Consider the following 24,658-nt stretch of genomic DNA (forward strand, 5'->3'; position numbering starts at 1 on the left):
CATGGAGGCTCTGGCAAGGGCAGGTTAGCACTGGCACGCTCAGCACGGAGGCTCTGGCAAGGGCAGGTTAGCACTGGCACGCTCAGCATGGAGGCTCTGGCAAGGGCAGGTTAGCACTGGACCATCACCACACGGATGACGTTGGAGTTAGGTACATACGTGTGTTCTGAGCTTTGAACCCTTTAACCGCCTACTTTGCAGCTTCCTAGCGGTACGCAGCGTACGCTCCCCAGCGGTGTCACTTACTGCTGATTCTCGATACATCGTTTCGCCCTTTTATTGTACGCCCTGCGCGACGCCTCCAGAATCCGGAACTGCTGCTGGGCCTTCCTCAGCTCGTTCTCAGCCTGCGCCTCCCTGGCTTTCTCTCCGTCTTTCTTCCTCATGTAACGTGGCATGTCTCTCCGTTATTTATCCACGGCAGGCGCGTTCCTACGCATCAGCGAAAAAACGGGAGAGGGTGAACCTGTCGTTAGTCATAGTCAGGAGAATATAAATCTGTGACGTCCCCCCCCCGACTTCCTACGCCCTGGCCAAAGTGAGCCTATCATCATACGGGAAATAGCCGTCCATTTCCGCATCATGTGATCGGTCCAAGAGGCCCCGGGCGCCGGAAATGCTCCACTTCCGTTTTGATAAGGCTGGCTGCGGCGTTGCGAGAAACAGGCGTCAGAACCCCACTATGAGGCCGTAACAGACAAAGAGGGGGGGAAAGATTTCGCTCATTAACCCTGTGAGTGCCGGAGTGCTCGTGGCGCCTGAGTGGCACAGTGCGCTCAGGTGACCGCGGCAGAGATTTGGGAGTAAATGAACCTCACTGGTTGGATGGCGCCCTGTGCTGCGTGGCATCGCAGGACGCTATCGGCGACCCCGCAAAGAAACAAGCCCTTCGAGCCTCATCGTGGGTCTCCCAGAGTGCCAGCGTCGTGTCAGCGTCCTGGGGCACTCAAAGCGTTTAGGTGCGATGATGGCAATCCGGCATTACCGCGGGAAAACGGCTGTTGACTTGAACGCGCTTTAATTAATCGCCCCCAAAGAATTGATAGCGGGTCTGACTCTGATGCATGCAAACACAGGGCCACACAGGTGTAGCAGGATGTAGCAGGATGTAGCAGGATGTAGCAGGATGTAGCAGGATGTAGCAGGATGTAGCAGGATGTAGACAGCCTTACCGCTCCCAGAGCCGGGTGAAATGCAGAAAAGCCGCCGGGGGACGTGGCAGCCGTGTTAATACTTCCGAGGCCGCGATAGGCACGGTCACAGGACGGCGCGGAACTGTAAGGTTGGCTACATCTGTACCTGTATTCTACATGCACACGTACATACATACATACATTCATACATGCATACATACACATACATACAAACATTCATACATGCATACACGCATACATACATGCATACATACACGCATACATACATACATACACACATACACACATACATGGATACATACATGCATACATACATACACACATACATACATACACATACATACATGCATACATACATACACACATACATACATACATGCATACATTCATACATTCATACATACATGCATACATACACGCATACATACACGCATACATACATACACACATACATACATACACACATACATACATGCATACATACATACACACATACATACATACATACATACACACATACATACATACACACATACATACATACACACATACATACATACACACATACATACATACATGCGCTCATTGCTACATGCACACTATACTGACAGACACAGAGCAGACTGACTCTCCCTGCGGGTTTATAGGTTTCAAGCTGGGGGTCTCTGGAACTGAACGACCTTAATTTTAGCTCCAGGTTCCCCCTGCTTCCCGAGATACTTACCTCTGTAGGGGGTGCCGGTACCCCTGCAGACGGCCGCTCCAGCGGGGCATGGTGGGGCCATCAAAATGGCGGATTTACAGTTCCCGGGTTACACGGGCCAATAGGAAGCCGTGACATCATCCCTTGCGGCTTCCTATTGGCCCGCATTACCAGGACATTAAAACCTGCAGAGCTGCTACTGGCTCCCACTACCAAGGTTAGTATCTCTGCAAGCAGGGGGTCCCCAGTGCAGAGATTAACGCGGTTCAGCTCAGGAGACCCCCTGCTTCCAAAAAAATGACCGTCACGTTAAGCCTAACAGGGTATTTTCAAAGGACACTGATGTCACATGGTCAGGTTTTTCCCCCATAAAGAACATATCGTTAACTATAAAGCAGGGATATCGTTAAAACCTGTCCTGTTGGTGGCTCTTGCGGACTGAAGTATGCCGCCCCTGCAATAGATTTAGTTTAGTTATCATAATGCTAAAGCGAAAAATGAACAATATATATAATATTATATACATACATAAACATACGCTATTCAGATGCCTCGTCCCTGTTGCCTCTGGGGCAATCTTGAACTTGAATGAGTTTATTGATCCTGTTGCTAGGTTGCTACAATTCTATGTCAGAACTAAACAGAATGATGTGACCACATCACTCCCACTGCAGGACTGTCCACATCATTCCACGCGTGGCTACTGGGGAAAATCTGAGCTCCCCATTCTACGGAGTCGGGAGGTGGAAATATTTAGCAAGTATGCACACCAACACGGGGTTAATCGTGCCTTCTGCCACCACAGTTACTGACCCAGTATACCAGCACCTGATGCCCCTTGAATGTACACATACACCAACACACAGGGATACACGTACACAAACACAGCTGTAATAGCTGCATGAGTTAATCCCGTGAGCCCTGTGATAAATCAGTAACAGAAAGGTGGTTACCTCTGTGCCCATGTCTATTTCAGTGATAATTCTCCATCATGGCATACTTTTAATACACTAAACCTCTCACTGGCAGCGTAGTTCAGAATAGCAGTATTTGTGAAAGCGTGTACCTCGCAATATGACGTGTATTCCCATCGAGGGACTCAGGGAGCTGTGTGCAAAGGCAGGAAGGGAATGGAAAATATAAGTGACTAATCTTTCTAGCTTGGCAATATGCCGGTATAGAACCTAATCCGCAGCTATCATTAAGGGTCCTTAGGGGGCTGGTGAAGATTATTTAAAAATAAAACAAGTGTCTTCGTGGTCTTGTAGGAAGTAAGGTAGTATCTACAAACAGAAGTGCAACCACAATCTGCCACATTGTACAAAACCCTTTTTATCACAAGTCAGTTAAACAAAAAGGGCAAAATTGCCCTCACAAAACAGAAATGTGATCTGTCCTTAATCACACGCAGAAATCTGGCTGCCTCTGCTGGTAAACTAATGCAGAACCAGGTCCGCTGGACCCAGCGTCTCAGATTACAGACAAATATCATTACAAGAACGTACAATGTCAGTAAATACGGGACAGTTCCTTAAAATAACAGGATAAAACAGAAATCTCTATATACATTACCATATGTCAGGATTCCCCCCCCCCCCCCCGAGAGGTCAGTGGCGCGGAAAGATGAGAAATCACGTGTTTGATCCAAAACACACGTCTGTTGAAATCTGATTTTCATCATACCTTGCTAAATCTTATGCCCACTATGTATATTTATTTCCCCATTTATTGTTAGCCCAATGGGAGAAGCGCAGGGATTTGCTTTCTGTCTTTTCACACTTGTATGGCCAATCTTGTCACCAGCAGCATGCTCCCTACACAGAGAAGCGCGGTGAATATATATATTTGCTAAATTTTATTTACTAGTTTTTTCCCCATTGAAACAACATAAGCCCAAAGCTGTCGTATGTCAGCTGCTAGGTTGACGGCTTTAAGACAGAGTAAAAAAAAACTCCCAAAAGATGTTTGAGTTTTTGCTTCCCTCTCCCCTCCCCCAATTAAGTCCTCTTTCTAGGTCTGCACAGACCCAGGAAAAGTCTTGAGTCGTCATAAACCCAATATATTGCATTTTTAAACTCCAACTGTTGCTACATTAACCCCTGTAGCACCAGGTTGACTAAAATAAATAATATGGCATGATATTATCATGACAGTTCATTATCAAAGGGATTATGTGTCCCACATCAGAAACTGTTGGAAGGTCATCTATATAATTAGAAAGCGAAAGAGAAGTTATATTTTGATGCAATCAGTTTGACAGAAAACAGAAACTTACAAGTTACTTAGAAAAGTCATAATGAAAGAATTAATATCTACTGAAATAAATGTGTGCTATCAGCTGTGTGTGTAAAGTAGGTCATGTAAAACCTGGATAATATATAATAATGCGAAATATCTGTTTAATGTGTACATCATGTTTATTATTTTAATGACTAAGAGCATGAGAATATAGTTTGTGAAACGCCCGCTCACCAGGTTCCTCGGAGGAGTAAGGGTTAATCCCTCTGGCTTTTGCATCACATGATACAAGTTTAACTCTTGGTGGGAACCTGTGTTTCATTTTTGTTTGTTTTTCTTTTACAGTTTTTCCCATTAAATAAATACATGAAATTCAGTGTTCCCACAAATCTTCCCTCTGTACCGTGTTGGGGTGACGTTTCCTTCGTTTAACGTTCCAGCCGAGACTTATCGTGACTTAAAACTATTGCTGCACAACGAATGCTCACAGTGTTTTTGTTTTAGCTGATGCGCAAACATTTCTGCACATGTACAGCGCCTGTGATCTCGTCTTCTCACTTCTCCTTGTAATATTGCACAACTGGGTAATGTTGTTACAGGCGGTCCTCGGTTACCCAACGGAATCCGTTCTGGAAGTAGCGTTGGATAGTGAAACCGCTGTAAAGTGAGTCCCATGTTAATCAGCGGCGGTGAGCGTCGGATAACGCATTCAGGCGTTGAAAAACGGCCCATAGGGAGGCATTGTAAAGCGTTGGATATGCCCTTCGTTGTAAAGTGAAACTTTGGATAGCGAGGACTGCCTGTATTAACAGATGTTCTGTTCCTTTCAGTTTGGGGCTGGAAGGACGGGGTAGTGTGTGAACCACCTCTGGGTTTGTACATGGGTACTGAGCAACCCTTTCTGCGCTCTCTGGCAAAGTGCTGGTATACCTATCAAGTGCAGCAATTTATCCTGATGGATCAATAACTTGCATTTGCTCCTGCTCCAAAGGTATGAAGCTTGTTACATCTCGCGCTGAGCAAAGGAGGTTAACGTCTGACCGAATGACGCAAATCTGCTCCATTATATTGACTCAAACTTTGATACATCTCCTTATACTATTAATTACTCCACGCAACTTCTCACCAACCGCTCCACAACTCATTCCCAACATGCTACCTGGCCCAAATCTGCTCCATTATATTGACTCAAACTTTGATACATAGTTACATAGTTAAATAATTACATAGTAGTTACACATAGTTACATAGTAGATGAGGTTGAAAAAAGGCACGCGTCCATCAAGTCCAACCTATGCTAAATTTAGACAACAGATACTTTATCCTATATCTATACCTACTTACTGACCCAGAGGAAGGCAAACAAAAAACCCCAGTGTTATATCATCCAATGATATCTCATAAGGGGAAAAATAATTCCTTCCTGACTCCAAGAATTGGCAATCGGATTACTCCCTCCTTATACAATTAATCACTCCACGCAACTTCTCTCCAACCGCTCCACAACTCATCCCCAACCTGCTACCTGGCCCAAATCCGACGCAAAGTACCTTGTTACATTGACGCAAGCGTAACACTAAGGCCTCGGGCATGGTCAGCGCTCGGCAGTGAGCTCCTGCAGCCGCAATGAGAGCGGCTTTAGCAGGGGCTCGCGCACGCTTCCGCAAGCGCGTGGAAGCGTAGGACTTAGAAAAATTTTAGATTTTCGCGTTCATGGGAGCGCAGGGCCGGTCACGTGAGCGGTTCGTCCAATGAGGGCGAACTAGCTCCGTGACGTTACAGGCCCCCCCCCCCGACAAGCCCCCGAACGGCGCGCGGTTTAAGGCCTCAGCCTCAGCGCGCCTCCGCACGGGCAAAGTCTCTATGGACTCAGCCTAAGTCAAAATCATACCATTTGCATCATTTTTGAAACAATGCATGATAAATACGACCTTAACTCGCAGTGACTTTCCACGGCTGCCATCTTCCACCAAGGAGCGCTGGCGTTACCAAAACGCACCCAATAAAACCGAGAGGCCTTTATTGCTGTTGTTAAGAAAATGTAGCATTTCGAAATAAAGAGAAACAGCACGTCACATGCTTTCTACGATTGGACAGATAAAAAGCATTCCTGACACCGATCATAATACAGATTGTAGTGTTATCAGTTAATGGCAAATAATGAAAGATTGCATTCCAACAAGAAATGATGAGATTCCAGCTATGAAGAGACGAAGAAAAGGTTTGCCCTGTGACGCGGTGCGTGGTATTAGGCTGACAGATCACTGTGTCCTCGCACTGAGCAGTGACGTTCCCTTACTAACCTATAATTATTGTTAATATTAGCTAAAGCTGTAAAATACACAAACAAGTTGAACGACAGCCCTGCTCCTGTATACGGAAGTAACGATGCAATCGGAGTCCCGACACTAACAAGGTTAATGTAACACAGACGTAATCGCTATAGCAGCAGAGTTCATTCAGCTAATGACTGGAAACGCTGATACATTTGTAACTTATAGGAGGTTTATTTATAAGTCTTCTAACAGGATAACCGGTGCGAAATGGGAGCAAAAATGTACATTATCAAAGAGAAAAGTGTCTCAAATAAATAAATAATTGTTTCCTCAATCTTGTGCTATATTTTGGGGCGGGATTGCTCCAGTTTTGCAGGTGTATAATCCTTTAATTATTTATTGCTACTTATTCAAATGAAAACTTTTTATATCCCTGGTAATTTGAAATCTCTTTTCAGATGTTCATGGTAAAACCCAAACAGAAAACCTTATTTACCTCTTTCATTTCTTACACGTCCCCTACACGGTTTAAGACATTAGGTCGCGACGAACAAATCGCCACCGGCGTTTATCGGTTACTCACCTCGCTGCCGGGACATCTCTCCACCGGCCGCTTCACCACCAAGGTAAGCCCCTAACCTTACCCCTTACCCTAAAGCCCCCTCATTTAACCCCTAATACAAACGCTACCCCCTACCCTAAAAACCCTAAACTCCTTACCCTAATTACCTTCCCTAAAAACCATAACCCTTTAACCTAATCCCCTTACCCTAAACCCTTTACCCTAATCCCCTTACCCTAAACCCTTTACCCTAATCCCCTTACCCTAAACCCTTTACCCTAATCCCCTTACCCTAAACCCTTTACCCTAATCACTTTACCCTAAACCCTTTACCCTAATCACCTTACCCTAAACCCTTTACCCTAATCACCTTACCCTAAAAACCTTCACTAAAGCCCCCTGTACTTAACCCCCTACTCTAACCGCTAAAACCCCTTAAATTAATTTACCTTAATGACGAAACAGCCGGTGGCTGAGTGGCCAGCGGCGGATCGGCTGCAGTGATGGACTCCTTGGCAGCCACACACCGGCGCCGTCGTGGTTGCGGCAAAACAGCCGCGCGCGACCGAATATCCGATTCTATCTATCTATATACACATATATATATCTGGGAGGATGAAATGGGAAAGGGTGTTGTTGAAGCAATGTGGAAAAGAAAGGCTGTAACCGCAGTACCTAGAACAGTGGTCGGCAGCCTGCGGCTCTTTCCGCTCCTACTTGCGGCTTTCTGCAGGTTGCTGACCCCCCAGCTTCTGCCGCGCTCCCTCATTATCCTGGTGGTAGCTGCTGGGGGGGCCCCCCGTCAGGCGCTAGTCGGGCCGCCGGGCCGGCGTCTCCCCAGCTGCTTACCTGCCTCTCTCCTGTACTGTCCCACGCCGGGCTCTCATGACGATGCGCGCCGGAACAGAGCCCGGCGTGGGACAGTACAGGAGAGAGGCAGGTAAGCAGCTGGGGAGACGCCGCCCCCCTACCCCACAGGAGTGTGAGGGAGAGAGGTCCAATGTAAGTGTATGTATGTATGTGTGTGTATTTGTGGGGGGGGGGGGTAGTGTGTGTGTATTTGTGGGGGGGGGTAGTTTGTGTGTATTTGTGGGGGGGGGTAGTGTGTGTGTATTTGTGGGGGGGGGGTAGTGTGTGTGTATTTGTGGGGGGGTAGTGTTGAGTGTATTTGTGGGGGTTAGCGTAGGTGTTTTTTGGGGGGGCAGTGTATGTATTGTGTATTTGTAAATGACAATGTTTTGCACAGAAAAGCAATGAAAAAATAAATAAATAAAGGGACTTATTACTGTGAGACGCATTTTATTCCCCACATATTTTGTTGTATGTTAATGTTATACAGTACAGTATATACCTATTAGTGTGTGTATTGTATATACCTATTAGTGTGTATGCATTTCATGCATGTGCTGCATGTTAATGCTTATACAGTATATACCTATTGGTGTGTGTACAGTATATGCATGTGCTGCATGTTAATGCTTATACAGTATATACCTATTGGTGTGTGTACAGTATATGCATGTGCTGCATGTTAATGCTTATACGGTATATACCTATTGGTGTGTGTACAGTATATGTATGTGCTTGGGGGTGGAATATTCATGCATGAGTTGCGGCTCTCTGAATATTTTGGATAATAATAATAATAATAATAACAGCAGCCAAAGTTTATTAGCTTTGCTCTAATATTTCTGCGTTGTATTGTACTGTTGGTCTTTGAGGTGATATAAATGTGAGGTGTGTAGCTACCTGCTGTCATTCTGCGGGTCATTGTTATGCATTCCTTCCCATAAACCCCTCTGTCAGGTTCCATGGTGTAATGGTTAGCACTCTGGACTTTGAATCCAGCGATTCGAGTTCAAATCTCAGTGGAACCTGTACACTTTTTTACCCAAAGTGTTTACATAAAAAAATAAATATGTATTTAAATCTAAAGCACTGACGCTTTTAGTCACTCTTTAGTTTGTACAAGCAGGGATCACATTTCTGATCTTTTTCCTTAATTCTGCGCTCTTTTCATCACCCAATGCAATATATACATTATTAACAGAGGAGGAGCGGCTCAGTGAGTAAAGACACCGACTGGCACTGAGTTTGGAGCGGGGGAATATGGTTCAATTCCTGGTGTTGCTCCCTTGTGACCTTGGGCAAGTCACTTTATCTCTCACCAAAAACATAGATTCTTTGTGAAGTGCTATACAAGAACAAATTATTATTATTATTATTATTATTATTATTATAACAAAATTGGTTTCCATGAATAAATCTGTATTTCCACGTGAGGTGAACAGACGAGACACAGAATAAAGGTGTTATTAGCCTAATATGGAAACACTTGGGGTCTGATGGTCTCATCTTTCCTTATACATATCAGGAAAATGAAACAAAACATGTTAACATTGTGCTCTGCGGATGTAATGTTGGCCGAGCTACACAGCGTCTTACAGTTCATCGCAATGAATAGGTCATAATGCGCTTTACGACTAAGCTGCGCTTAGTAACTGTGGCCCGACGTGGCTTGCACAGTCACAAGGAGCAGGCAGGGGTATTTCAGCCGGGACACTTCCTGGGTCATAATGCAGGTGCATTAGTGATGTCATCCTGACCTACAGGAAGTAGATCACACACACACACAGATATATATATATATATATATATATATATATACATATATATATATATATTGTACAGAGCAATATGTGAGAGCAAATACCTTTTATTTTACTTAAATAAACCACCTTATGTGAAAAAAATTCTATATACATATATCCATAAACTTTTTATATAAATGAATAAACAAAAACGATGTATGGGAAGTGTTATTACGGGAATACACCCAATGAAAGAATCATTGCACTCCCTGTTGTCTCTAAATAAATGGAAACTAAGGTACGTAGCGCTCTGCTTTGTACTTTTTTTGCAAATGCCAAATTGTACCATTTACTCACCCACATCATTGCACAAATAATTGTCCACTTACAACCCAATAACGCTATGAGCATAGATCATATGTTGAGAGCTAAACTTTTAAGGCCTTTGAGGTTGATCCCATAATATTCTGTTGACAAAGTCTGAATTAATGTATTTTGAGGTACATTGTGATTCGAGAATAAATATGAAAGTAGACAGCAATTGGGAGTTGGGAAAAAGGCAGGTTCCACCGAGATTTGAACTCGGATCGCTGGATTCAAAGTCCAGAGTGCTAACCATTATACCATGGAACCTGTCATAGAGAGTGTTGGGATGCTGTACATAACAATGAAATATATAATGGAGGGAACCGTACATGACATACAGTATCTGACTCACACTAATGTCATTAAGAAAAGGTTTTCTTGAGTAGTAGGGCTGCAGGCAGCTTTCTCGGGGCCCTGGACTAGAGTCCCTCGCCAGGCCTTCCTGTCAGAGACCTTGCAAGTTCCCTTTCTCTTACCCCCTCTCACTTTCCAACCACTCCCCGTCACTCACCACCCTCTCTATCTCCCTCATTCACCCCCTCTCTCTATCTCCCTCACTCACCCTCTCTCTCTATCCCCCTCACTCACCACCCGCTCTATCTCCCTCACTCACTCTCTCTACCTCCCTCACTCACCCCTTCTATCCCACTCACCCCTTTTCTCTATCCCTCTCACTCACCACCCTATCTATCTCCCTCACCCCCTCTCTCTATCTCCCTCCCTCACCCTCTCTCTCTATCTCCCTCACTCACCCCTTCTATCTATCCCACTCACCCCTTCTCTCTATCCCCCTCACTCACCACCCTCTCTCTATCTCCCTCACTCACCCTTTCTCTCTATCCCCCTCACTCACCACCATCTCTCTATCTCCCTCACTCACCCCCTTTCTCGATCCCTCTCGCTCACCCCCTCTCACTATCCCCCTCACTCAACTGTCTCTCTCCTTATCTGTCTCACTCTGCCTCTCTTCTCTCACGCTGCCCCCACTCTCTCACCCACCTCTCTCTAACCTCTCTCACTCTACGCCATCTTACCCAACCCTCTCTCTCAGCCTTCTCTCTCTCACTCACCCTCACTCTCTTTCACCCCCTCTCCCACTCACTCACCCCTCTTCCTCTCACTCACCCCTCTCACTTACCACCCTCTCTCTCACTCACTGCTCCTTAAAACTCCTATTGATACATATACCCACTCCTCATACTCACTTTTATTAAGATATCCTGTGACTGGCTGCCGAGTCCCTCAGGATAACTTGGTGGAGTATAGAGTGCTGGTCTGACGGACATTGGATCAAGTAAAGTATGACCCCGAAGGACCACCCATCCACAATAGAATGATACTCACACTTTATGTATATCTTGCAAAAAAAGAGACAGAAGACCCTTTACCAAACTGTACATCAATAATTTATCTATTTATCTATCTATCGGGGCAGCAGAGAGCAGAGCATACAGGGAGGAGAGCAGGGGGGGCAACAGAGAGCAGAGAATGCCGGCATGGAGGAGAGCAGGAGCCCCAGCAGTGAGACCCGGAAGTGAGTCAGTGTCTGCTGCCAGGGGTCAAGATTAGTGTTGGAGCGGGTCCTACTTAAAAAAAAAAAAAAACGGGTAACGTCTACCAGGCCAAAATGAAATGATCTACCTGGCCGGGTAGCCGGTTACCCGGTTGGCACTTACCTGGGGGTGGAGGAAGACGGCAGCGACATCTAGGCAGGTCAGCAGAGGTCCGGTGGCGGTGGCAGCATCAGCAGTGTGTGGTCAGCCGGCACGGGAGCTGCAGGACTCCATAGCAGTGTCAGCTGGGGAACCATGTCACCGGAGCAGGAGCAGAAGCGTTCCTATTGGACAGCGACTGAACACAAACTGCAGATGCTGCCACCGCCACTGGACCGCTGCTGACCTGCCTAGATGTCGCCGCCGTCTTCCTCACGGGCCTTCCTCGCCTTCCGTCGCTGACAGCAGGTAAGTGATCATGTATTTTTCAGCTACCCTGACATTACCCGGCGCCGGGCCCACTTTTCAGTTGCCAGGTCCGGTTAATGTCCGGTTAGCTGAAAACCTGCCGGGTAACGCCGTGTACCGGGTAATTCCGGGTACTCGGTACATCACTTGTCAAGATGGCTTCTCCCAGGAATGGGGGAGAGAGACACAGAGAATGGGGGATATAGACACAGAGAATGGGGGAGAGAGAGACTGAGAATGGGGGAGACACTGAGAATGGGGGAGAGAGACACAGAATGGGGAGAGAGACATTGAGAATGGGGGAGAGAGACAGAGAATGGGGGAGAGGGAGACTGAGAATGGGGGAGAGAGACACACAGAATGGGGGAGAGAGACACACAGAATGGGGGAGAGAGACACACCGAATGGGGGAGAGAGACACAGAGAATGGGGGAGAGAGACACAGAGAATGGGGGAGAGAGACACAGAGAATGGGGAGAGAGACACTGAGAATGGGGGAGAGAGACACTGAGAATGGGGAGAGAGACACTGAGAATGGGGGAGAGAGACACACAGAATGGGGGAGAGAGACACACAGAATGGGGGCGAGAGACACACAGAATGGGGGAGAGAGACACACAGAATGGGGGAGAGAGACACAGAGAATGGGGGAGAGAGACACAGAGAATGGGGGAGAGAGACACAGAGAATGGGGAGAGAGACACTGAGAATGGGGGAGAGAGACACTGAGAATGGGGAGAGAGACACTGAGAATGGGGGAGAGAGACACACAGAATGGGGGAGAGAGACACACAGAATGGGGGCGAGAGACACACAGAATGGGGGAGAGAGACACACAGAATGGGGGAGAGAGACACAGAGAATGGGGGAGAGAGACACAGAATGGGGGAGAGAGACACTGAGAATAGGGGAGAGAGACACAGAGAATGGGGGAGAGAGACACAGAGAATGGGGGAGAGAGACACAGAGAATGGGGGAGAGAGACACTGAGAATGGGGAGAGAGACACTGAGAATGGGGGAGAGAGACAGAGAATGAGGGAGAGAGACACAGATAGTGGGGGAGAGAGACACTGAGAATGGGGGAGAGAGACACAGAGAGAGAGATGGGAAATGTAGTGGAACATGTTATGCTATGTTTTACTATATATATACTATATATATATATATGTACAAAAACAGAAAAAAGACAGGCGCACTCATAGCGTAAAAAGGTATAACAATAAATTTATGGAGTCAAGGATTTAAAAATACACACTCACAAACATAGCAGAATAAAAAGCAATTTTGAGTAAAACTCAACCCGCCAGACACAGGAACCAGGTAACGGATGTCTTCAGTATAGTGTCCGGTGTAGATGAACTGCAGCAACCTCTGTAAAAGCCTCCGGATACCGGGGAACACGAGGGATGCCGCCTTCCTCTAAATCCAGCGTCACAGCAGTGAGTTCTCAGCTCCAGGTACCGCGAGAACTCAGTGATGTCAGAGGATACAACCGGAGACAGTCCCAATGGATATCGTGTGATCGGCTGAGATCAATGTATTGCAGCAGAAATATTAAAGTACCATGTACAAAGTAGTGAGTGATATTAGACTGGACAATATCACATATCACATCCACATAACGCTCTCTACGCGTTTCGTCTTCGAAAGACTTCATCAGGAGATAACAGCATAGGTGTGGGACATAATTTTATAGTAAAATAGACCAATCAGGACACAAAAAAACACTAATTGCTAATGGGATACAAGAGGTTCACATAAGAATAAATTTAACCCCTATACTATCCAAAGGATGCAAGGGCTGACATGAATATCAATACTAGAAAAGGTATATATAACGTTGAAATCCTATAAACAACCAGATAGACATATTATTACAGTGACATAATACCAATATGCAAGTTGATAACAATTATATATATTTCTATATAATACATTAAAATACATTCAGATATGATAGGATAATGTAATATTATAATGAGTCATCGTTGGCTGAATATTACAATAAACAGATAATTTATCAAATAAATAACCATTACAAGTGGTTAAAGACAATAAACCTATAACTTAATAGTGTATGTATAGAGATGATGATAATAAAAAGAGGATTCAGAGAAACCAGAGGACGGAAAACAAATGCATAACCAATAATGTATATGGAAAAAGGGGGGGTAGGGGAAGAAAATGATGGGGGGGGGAAAGGGGGAGGGGAATGGGGGGAAAAGAGGAGAAAAGGTGAGAAGATGGGCATAACCCATAGGAAAGATGACAAATGATGAATGTTTTTTTCTCATCATTTATTGTTTTTTATATATAGTGGGTTTAGGTTGGCGCCATTTTTCCTCTTTTTTTCTGTGCTTGCATATATATATATATATATATATATATATATAAATATATATTGTGCTCAAAGCTGTGACCATGCAGCAAGCTTAAGCCTATAGGGAACCATGTATAAAATGGTTTTTGAAGCAAAAAGTGGCACTGTGTGCTCATTTGCATGTCATTTCCCAGAATCCCTTGCTGCAGTGGAAGTGCTGTGTGCTGGGTGATAATGGTGAAAGGCGGGGTTGCAGACCTGCCTAAGACATGCAAATGAGCATACAGTAATATTTCCATATTTCCATATATATAGTGAGAACAATTGTTCCACTACATTCCCCGTCTTCCTGCTTCCTCCCTCCTTGCGCTTGTTTTATCAGCTGGCAGAAAGAGACGTACAAGTCTGCCTGTTCCGCACATTTTGTATGCATTTCTTCTCAAAGAAGCTTCCGAGGCTGCAGTAAGAACACAAGGCATCAATTAAAGCGTGATGCAATCTCCCTGAAATAGGTTTCCCTCAATTATCATAATTGTACCTTAGAGAAAACGCTCGGTTACATAACATGTGTCTTGGCTAATTCTGTTCCGTGACAGTGGGTCCCCTCCCCGGTATCTGTGCCCTTCATATCTGTGAAGGTCTCCTGAAGTTAGGAGGAGTTCATAGCCTCTCAATAAAGAAGCAGTTTCCTCCCGTTTTGTCAGCGCTTAAGTGTTAGCTTCTCTGCCAAGCCCAGGTCTGAAAAAGCTCAAGGCCAGAACCTATTAGGACCTACTGTCGGATTACTAGAAAACCACCAGTTTGGCTACTTAGTAAGGCCGCTGGCTATATGGGGACAGTATGGAATGGTCAAGTGGCTGTTTAAGTCCGAGAACTGGTGACTTTTTTTTATTTAAACGTATTTTTTTAATTATATTTCCGTTTTCAGGAAAAGAGGTAGTGAAAGGGGTATTAGTCACAAGCAAATTAAACATTCTTTACATTGGTGCAGACCCATGCAATGGGTTTTTAGCTAGACTCATTACAAATAACCAGATAGCCAGGGGGGCAGCATGGCCCAAACGTTAAACAGATAGACCTCTTTATCAGATTATGAATTATGACCAAAATCTATATCTATATGGGGTCCCAACTCAGCCAAGGTTCCCAAGTTAGTGCAAACTCACTTAAATCGCTTTAACACTTGTTGATTCTTCATTGGAGGCCCTATGCCAAATGTTGGTATATATATAAGATTCATATGAGGAACCTCTGGAGTTCGCCTCTTAGATGTCAAATCACATCTAGTTGCTAATCACATTTGAGTAATTAGCTTATTGTCACGCTTTGATAAATTCCTGTATTGGACGACCCAGAAGAGCGACTGGGAATCCAGAGGAATAGAAAACCCAAATATCTCGGAGATCATATTGAAAATGCTGACCCAACATTGAGACACTACTGAGCAGGACCACCACATGTGTACTTAAATACCCACTTGGCCCCATCCTTTCAAGCATAATGGGGAAATAATCTGATCAATTAGATGAAGGCATGAAGGTGTGATGTACCCTCTGTACACAACTTTCTTTAAACACTCTACAAATAGGATTATTGGCCGATCTCTCCCAGTCATCCTCCCAATACCAATTCCAACCCAGATCCCTTTCCCAAATTGCTCATGTATTTATCCTCTGCTGGATCTAAGGAGGCCACCTCCAGCTATATTTTGGGATTAGCCCTTTCCGTGTGCTTGAATAGTTGCACACATTTTCAAAGCCTGTCACGGTCCGGAATACGTTTTGTATGAGAACCGAGTTGATATTATAGTGCCGAATCTGGAGGGAATGGTAAACTGACCGTGGGATTGAAAGTTTTTCCTAGAAAAGACCTTACGTAAGAATCTTACAGAAAGCCCTTAATTGATGTCAATTGTTTTTTATTCCAGGGGACAACGCCCTCTTGAGCAGACTTGGCCTAAAATCGGGATTCTCTGATATCGGCTTCCATGGAATGAGCCTACAGCAGTGTTTCCCAAGTGAAAAAAACTAACAATAGCGCTCTAACACACCCTAAATGTGACAATATACAATTCAACCACATATGTGTAAATAATAAAGCAATGTGATAATAACAATCAAGTGATCTAAGGAAAAAATGAAGAAACTTAGAAACAAACTGCAACCCTTGATAAAGACTGTTCCACTCGTCTTGCACCAGGTGATCCTCCAACAAATCAGGGGAGCTCGTCTCGTAGTTATGAAATAAAGAAACACTACATAGAATAAATTTGTGCAAACAAAGCTCAAAAATGACTACTCACAATAAAGCAGTCAAATTCAGGCAGTCATCCAACTTAAGGGGTGGATGTTCCCTGTGTATACCCCTTAAGTTGGATGACTGCCTGAATTTGACTGCTTTATTGTGAGTAGTCATTTTTGAGCTTTGTTTGCACAAATTTATTCACAACAGTATTACACTATGTAGTGTTTCTTTCTTTCATAACTACGAGACGAGCAGTGTTTCCCAACCTGTTACACTGTGCTTCCCAGATAGAAAATATTTGTTACCACTAAATCCCCTAAAGTTAAGCCCCTACCCTAACCACTAAAACCCCTAAAACTTACCTTATGTTAGAAATGGACAGCAGCTCAATGTCCAGTGGCGGATTGTCTGCGGCGGAGGGTCCGTCTGCGGCCGAACCCTGGCAGTCAGTTAAATGTCCCATTCCGCAATGCCTTGCTGTTCTGGATGAAATGCATTGTGGGGAGCGACTTTGGAAGCTCCTGCTGTAAGTGACATTGATACCCCCCAAGCTAAGGGGCAGTTTGGGGCATTACTAAGTGCGCTGTCCCCACACGGGCTCAGGAACCCAATATGCAGCCTGGGATTTGCCATGACATATTTTGGGGATAAGCCTCACATACCCCTGTTGGCAATCACTGGTCTAGAGGATCATTTAAATGTATTTGATAGATAGTTCCATAAAGCAAGAGAGTGTAACATTTTGATAGATAGTTCCACAAAACAAAGTAATTTTTTGTGGAAAACTAAAAGATTTTATATTTTTCTATGAGGGCGCGGGCAGGGGGGTACAAAAAAGAAAACGGGCTGGGGGATGGGAGGGGGACAATTTATAACGGTAGGGATGGATAAGCAACAATTATATGTTCCACAGCAGGTGGGATTTCCATACAAATTTTAAAGAAGCCTCAACCTTAGCGTATGATGTACCTACTCGACCAAGGACTGGTAAGTCCAAGTCACGTCTTAAAGCAGCAATTATTTATTTTACAGAATTGGCGCCGGGGGGGTTCCCTGAAAGTGAACATCGCTACGAAGGCCCCTCCAGTTCCCGACATGTTTACCTTTTTATGTGTCAGTGTTTCTGGTCCATAATGGAAAATCAATATGGCCACTATCCAAGCCTCACTCCCACGGGCCAATAGGGCGTCGCCGTGTCAGCAGAGCAAGACATGGCAGCTTCCTATAGGATGACATGCGTAGCCATCTTTGAATTGACTTTCATTTTACTGGCACATAAAAGGTAAAAAGGTCCCCCGAAGCTAGAAAGAGCACTGTTCAGCTTCAGGGGACCACTGGTTATTCTAAAAATGGGGGTGATTGATGCTTTACGGTATTGGATTGTAATGTCTCTGTGGTATGGCCATTTCTGCTTCTATTGTTCTGTTTTAACTGCATTCAATAATAACAGGACTTGTTTTTGTGGGGGAAACCTGAGGAACGACATTAAAGTGACGTTTTTGAAGTGCCAACGCTTTTTATTTTGGGTTACGGATAAACAAGAAACGCGGCGTGGTGATTAGGAAATGATTGGGAATAAGTGGGAATAGTGAATAGGATTTAATCATTGCTTTTTCTATCATGAATCTTTATTTAAAACAGAATTATTTGTTCTGGTTTGGATAGAAATTACTTTTCCTTTCACCTTTCACACTACAAAAACCCCACTGATTAATAGTATTACTGTATACACGAAAATACAGTGTATTTATATATTTATGTATGTTAGAGGTCATTCTGCTACTTAAAAGTGATTTGAGTGGATATTTTGCATGTTTATCTGGGATAAAGCAAATTGCTTTAGGTCATGAACTGTCACCGGGTCTCAAACCAGCATCTTCCACTTCAGAGGACAGCATCTAACTACAAAAGCTATACTTCCCCCTCTCTGATTGTTAGTAGGTCAGTCAGGTTGATGTATTAGGGGGGGGGGGGTCGATTGTTGAGAGGAGTGAGCTCAGGTCGGTGGATTAGGTGGGGGGGGGGAGCTGATTGTTCAGAGGAGTGAGCTCAGGTCGGTGGGCTAGTTTACCAGTCTGTGTAGGCAGCGTAAATGACAGTGAGGTGTGGTTGCTAAGATCAGAAGAAGGAAGAACCAGGGGGGGGCAAAAATAATGCAGAGCTGTAAGCCTGGGAATTGTATTGTAACCGGGCAGGAGACAGAACAGGAACAACAACAGGTATGCAGCAGCAAGAAAAGCGAGGCAATTAGTGCGGGGAAGAAGTAGACCTCTACAAGAATAGCTTGGAAAAAAGGAGGGAGAGACATAATTAAAACTTGCCAGGTCGTATAAGAAGCAATTTTACAACAGCAATCTCTCTGTATGTTTTTTTATCGCCCCTCTCCCCGCCCCCACCATGTTATTTTTACCTCCGAGATAGTGAGCTGCTGAAGGTAGCGGGTTGCAGTACGCAGGGCCTTTAAAAACCAGGAAGTACCAGCGCTACCTTCACCGGTATGTATCTCTGGAACAAGGACGTCTCCGGAGCTGAAATTAGCGTGGTTCATCTCTGGCGTGGGACTGCTGCTTGTAGGAGAAGTGGAAAGCTAGAACATGAGGTCAAACATTGAAACGGAAGGGTGTGCGGCTTGGGAGAAACATGGGGAAGAACATCTTTTGCTAAAATAGTAGTGGATTCATGGAACAGTCTCCTGGCAGTGGCAGTGTAGGCTAATGTAACAATAGAATCCAAAAACACATGGGATACACATAAGGGCGTGGGAAAAAGTCACGGATTATATACGGTGTGAAGCTTTGCCGCAGCTCAGGAGACTGGGTGGGCCATCTTCTATATCTGCCATTTATATTCCTACCTCTTGGGCTGGCAAGGCTACTGTTAGGGTCGCGAGGTGGCTTCTCCAAAAATACTGGACACAATGGTGGAAGGTGCGATGCTCTCGAGACATACAGACACACACACACCCCTCTCTCACGTCTCTCTGCGCTCCATGCTGTTTCCTCCTCACCTTGGCCCCACCCCCAGGCTCCTGACACCTCCTCCTGATTGGCTGCATTACCCAGCAGCAGCCAATCAAAATGGAGGCGGTTGCCCAGCTCCTTATCAACCGCCCTGCTCTCTCCCTGCTCGGGGAAATCCCACAGACCGGTCAGGTCACTGTGTCCAGAGAGGTAATACCAGACACATACAAGTCTAGTGTTACCTTTAATTTGTTACTGGACAGAGTGTCCAAATACAGGACAGTCCGGTTCAATACTGGACACCTGGACACCCTACCTACTGTATTAGCGTATAATGTATGTCAACCTTTTCAATATAAAGTCAAAAGAATCCTTCTCCCATGTTAAACAGGTGTAGAAAGTCTTCCCACCGAGAACAATACCACTGCTTCTTTTACAGCTGTCAATACGTTTCACATCGCAGACTCCTGACGAAGGGTACTGTGAGACTCTGACAGCTCTGTACATTGTAATTACATCTATAAAGAACTCCCTCGTTGATCCATTACAACATATCGTAGCCAACGAGAAATGTTCCAAGTGACCCTCCTAACATCAATCCAAACGTCAGTTTGTGGAACTTGACAGCATTCTTTTTATAGGATGTTTTCGGCCTCTCTGCCGGCTCTTAATTTCACGCCCGTCGCAGGAAATAAATCCATCTTTGCCCGTGTTGTCGCTTCTATATTTTCTTCAGAAAGCCTTGGATTAGTAAAATTGTCAGGGATCCTCGAGCTCACATTCAGATGTAATCCCTTTTCCATTAGAAACTGTCCCTTATCTGAAATTGCAAGTGTCACTTCCTGCCCCACTCTCTCTCTTTCCCTTAACGTGCCCCGCACACAACCATTAACTCAAACCCAAAGAGCTCCACTGACACGAATGTGAAACAGGCCACATCTTTTATACAACCATGACACATTAACCCTGTGGTGCCCCAGGACACAGTGACTATGTCTTGCCCAGGGAGGGCGTGTGTTTGAGCTTTGATTGTGTGGCTGCGTTCCAATGGAACCTAACCAATAATCCCTCCCCTTCCGTTTCCTCCAAAATGGCCGCCATGGTCATGTGACTGCACTGTACCAGAGAGACTGTGGCACTCAGACACCATAACCCCCCCAGGCGCTCAAATGGTTAAGAGGAACCCCCGGACTTGCTGGATCTAGCAATTCCACCACCAAGCTAATAGCGCCAGGCTTCAGTGATCCATCTCACCCAGCGGGCGGGAATCCTGACCCACCACAGCAGGTGAACGAAATTCTCTGGCCGTAAGGACTTTGGGATCCCTGCGCTACTTTTCTCCCGTGGACAGTAAGGCCACGCTTATAGTGCCGTCGCCGGCGACAGCGACGTCAGGCTGCGGTCACTGGAAAAATCAAATTGACTTGACTTCCAGCGATCGCGACCAAGCCGTCGCTCCGTCGCGCCGCTCCTACTATAAGCGCACGTGACAGCGGCAATACATTTGTACTATAAACGCCGTCCTAACAGCAACAACTAGGCGTACCAGCTATATCCTGCAAAGCTGTGACATAATCGCCAAATACTCAACAATATTAAAAAACCACCAATGAACAGCCTCTGTCGGACATGCTGCCACGTATGTTCTGGCCCAAGCACACGCTGAGGGACACGCAGGGACAGGCAGGTTAACTCCATCCCATATATCAGGCAAGGGAGGGAACCTTCTTACTCACTGAAGGGTTTATTTGGGGCAACAACATACAAATAAAAAGGGGGAAAAGGTACTGAGGGAACACTGGGACATGAGGGCAATGGAGGGGAAGGGGAGCTGTGGGGGAAGGGAGGGGAAGGGGAGCTATGGGGGAAGGGGAGCTATGGGGGAAGGGGAGCTATGGGGGAAGGGAGGGGAAGGGGAGCTATGGGGGAAGTGGGCTAAATGCAGGAAATAGGGATAGGTAAAAACCAGTCCCTTTCCCAGGATAGGAGAGATGGCGGCTCAGGGTGGCTGCTGGTACTAAGAGGCAGCGTGCTGGGACAATACCACCTGGCAAGGGGAGGGGGGCAGTCCATCCTGGTAAAAAGCAGGGGGGTTGCCATGGCAACTGGCTGAAGCCAAGAAACCCACAAGCGGTCGCCACATTGTTGCAGCGGGGAGGCTGAGGGGCGCTGGCAGCCTGAAGGCCGAGGACACGCAGTCCTGTTCCAGGACAACGTAGAAGGCCCTTCTTAAAAGAAGAGGACCTCTCCTACCGGTTGCCCCTACTAGTTCCTCCCAACTCCACCTAGTTACCCCTTTCCTATCAGTTACCCACGGGGCTGGAGGTGGTGCTTCTGTGTCGGGGGGGGGAAACCCTCCCCATTTTGGGTTCATGCCCGTCCCCCTTGTTATCACAGCACAGGATGGATAAGGACGTGAAATTAAAAAAATAAAAGTTTAGATTACCCTAATAATATATTGCAGAGGAGCCAGGCAGGGATAATATTTTGTAAGCACAAATGTTAAACCCAACTGACACACATACAGAGTTACTGATGTACATAACACACGGCATATTAACACACTAATACACAAAGGAGCTTTTACACACGCAGCTTCCCTATCATTTCTAGGGTTGCCAGGCGGCTTCTCCAAAAATACTGGACACAATGGTGAAAGGTGTGATGCACTCGATGCGCACACACACAGACACACACACACCTCTCTCTCCGCTCTCTGCTCCATGCTGTTTCCTCCTCTCCTTGGCCCCACCCCCAGGCTCCTAACACCTGCTCCTGATTTGCTGTATTACCCAAAAGCAGCTAATCAGGATAGAGGAAGCTGCCCAGCCCCCTAGCAACAGCCCTGCTCTCTCCCTGCTCGGGGAAATCCTGCGGCCCCTTAAGCCGGTCAGGTCACTGTGTCCAGAGAGGTAATACCGGTATACACATACACGCCCAGAGAGGTAATACCGGTATACACATACACGCCCAGAGAGGTAATACCGGTATACACATACACGCCCAGAGAGGTAATACCGGTATACACATACACGCCCAGAGAGGTAATACCGGTATACACATACACACCCAGAGAGGTAATACCGGTATACACATACACGCCCAGAGAGGTAATACCGGTATACACATACACGCCCAGAGAGGTAATACCGGTATACACATACACGCCCAGAGAGGTAATACCGGTTGACACATACGCGCCCAGCGAGGTAATACCGGTATACACATACGCGCCCAGAGAGGTAATACCGGTATACACATACACGCCCAGAGAGGTAATACCGGTATACACATACACGCCCAGAGTGGTAATACCGGTATACACATACACGCCCAGAGAGGTAATACCGGTATACACATACACGCCCAGAGAGGTAATACCGGTATACACATACACGCCCAGAGAGGTAATACCGGTATACACATACACGCCCAGAGAGGTAATACCGGTATACACATACACTCCCAGAGAGGTAATACCGGTATACACATACACGCCCAGAGAGGTAATACCGGTATACACATACACGCCCAGAGAGGTAATACCATTATACACATGCACACCCAGAGAGGTAATACCAGAATACACATACAGTTCCAGAGAGGTAATACCGGTATACACGTACCTGGAAAACTGCCAGAGTTGTCCCAATCTTCAAAAGTGGGGACAAAAACACTGTCTCAAACTACAGGCCAATCTCACTTTTCCCAATTCTATCCAAAGTTATGGAAAAATGTGTCCACTCCCAATTAAGCGATTACTATACCAAGACAAATTTCCCTAGCCAATTCCAATCTGGCTTTCGCCCCAAACACTCCACCGTAACTACCCTGCTAAAACTTTGCAATGAGATCCAGTGTGTAATGGAACGGGGACAACTCACTGGTGCAGTATTCCTAGATTTTGCAAAGGCTTTTGACACAGTCGATCATGTTATCCTGCTTAACAAACTCCAGAGCTCTGGAATAGGGAAGCATGCTTTAAACTGGTTTCAGTCCTACCTATCAGGAAGATCCCAACATGTGTCCATCTCAGGCTCTAACTCCAACCCCCTGGATATCACCTGTGGTGTCCCGCAAGGCTCTGTTCTGGGGCCCCTACTCTTCTCAGTGTTCATTAATGATCTTCCCACAGCTTGTAAGGAAGTCTCAATACACATGTATGCAGATGACACAATCCTATATGCGCACAGCCATAGCCTCTCTGACCTTCAACACATACTTCAGTCTGACTTTTTGAGACTCGAAAACTGGATTTCCCAAAACAAACTGTTTTTAAACACTGACAAGACTGCAACAATGGTATTTGGGACCAAGACTACATTTTTAAAGCTGCCAGCGACTGAGCTCCAGATTAGAACCAACGCTAACACCACCCTAACCCCTGTCACTAGTTTTAAATACCTGGGCATATGGTTTGACTCCCACTTAACATTCGGGATGCACATTGATACCCTGACAACCAAGACCTATGCCAAACTAGGGGTACATTACAGGAACAAATCCTCCCTAAGTCTCCTGGTCAGAAAGCGTATCGCACAGCAGATGCTAATGCCAATTATTGACTATGGAGACATAGTATATGGCTCGGCACCTCAAACCCACCTTAGCAAACTTGACACCGTCTACAATTCAATTTGTCGTTTTGTTCTCCAATACAACTACAACACACATCACTGCGAAATGCTCAAAGAACTAGATTGGTCATCACTAGAGTCTATGCGCAAAGTTCACCTTTCCTGTCTTGCCTTTAAATTCTTTATGGGCAAGCTACCCAGCTATCTGACCAAGCTCCTCACCCCTACCACATGCAGCACTTATCATCTGAGATCAGACGCCAAAAGACTGTTCATGGTCCCAAGGCTCAACAAAGTATCCGGCCGTTCCTCCTTCTCTTACCGTGCACCCCAAAACTGGAACAACCTACCAGAGACTCTCACATCCACCACCAGTTTAAGTTCTTTCAAATCTAAGGCTGTCTCACATTTTAATCTGGTCTGTAACTGTTACATATGCCTATAATATATATTATCTGTAACTGTGCACGCAATGTCTTGTATATAATGTATACCCTGCTCATTTATGTAACTGTATTTGTAACCATGTATTATTTTTCTTAACTCTGTGCACAGGACACACTTGAAAACGAGCGGTAACTCTCAATGTATTACTTCCTGGTAATATATTTATAAATAAATAAACATGTCCAGTATTACCTCTCATTTTTTACTGGACAGTCTGGTTTAATACTGGACACTGGGAAAGCCTTTTTGTAACACTTT

The 24,658-nt window shown here is 45.5% G+C and overlaps 1 protein-coding gene and 2 non-coding genes across 3 annotated transcripts in view; 1 reads left to right on the forward strand and 2 right to left on the reverse strand.

Annotated features, from left to right (window-relative positions):
• The window catches only part of CCDC63 (coiled-coil domain containing 63), a 30,388-nt gene extending 29,967 nt beyond the window's left edge, over positions 1–421 (reverse strand). The window contains exon 1 of the mRNA XM_075567876.1: positions 247–421. Within this exon, the coding sequence (XP_075423991.1) occupies positions 247–398 (152 nt within the window). The 5' untranslated portion in view covers positions 399–421. The remainder of the gene's footprint in view (positions 1–246) is intronic.
• An 8,317-nt stretch (positions 422–8,738) lies between these two features.
• On the forward strand, positions 8,739–8,810 carry TRNAQ-UUG (transfer RNA glutamine (anticodon UUG)). Its single transcript has one exon. It is a non-coding gene; the product is annotated as a tRNA-Gln (tRNA).
• Positions 8,811–10,085: 1,275 nt separating this feature from the next.
• On the reverse strand, positions 10,086–10,157 carry TRNAQ-UUG (transfer RNA glutamine (anticodon UUG)). The gene has a single exon. It is a non-coding gene; the product is annotated as a tRNA-Gln (tRNA).
• Positions 10,158–24,658: the final 14,501 nt, after the last annotated feature.

This window comes from Ascaphus truei, chromosome 13 (assembly GCF_040206685.1).
Source record: "Ascaphus truei isolate aAscTru1 chromosome 13, aAscTru1.hap1, whole genome shotgun sequence".
In the NCBI taxonomy this organism is placed as follows: Eukaryota; Metazoa; Chordata; class Amphibia; order Anura; family Ascaphidae; genus Ascaphus; species Ascaphus truei.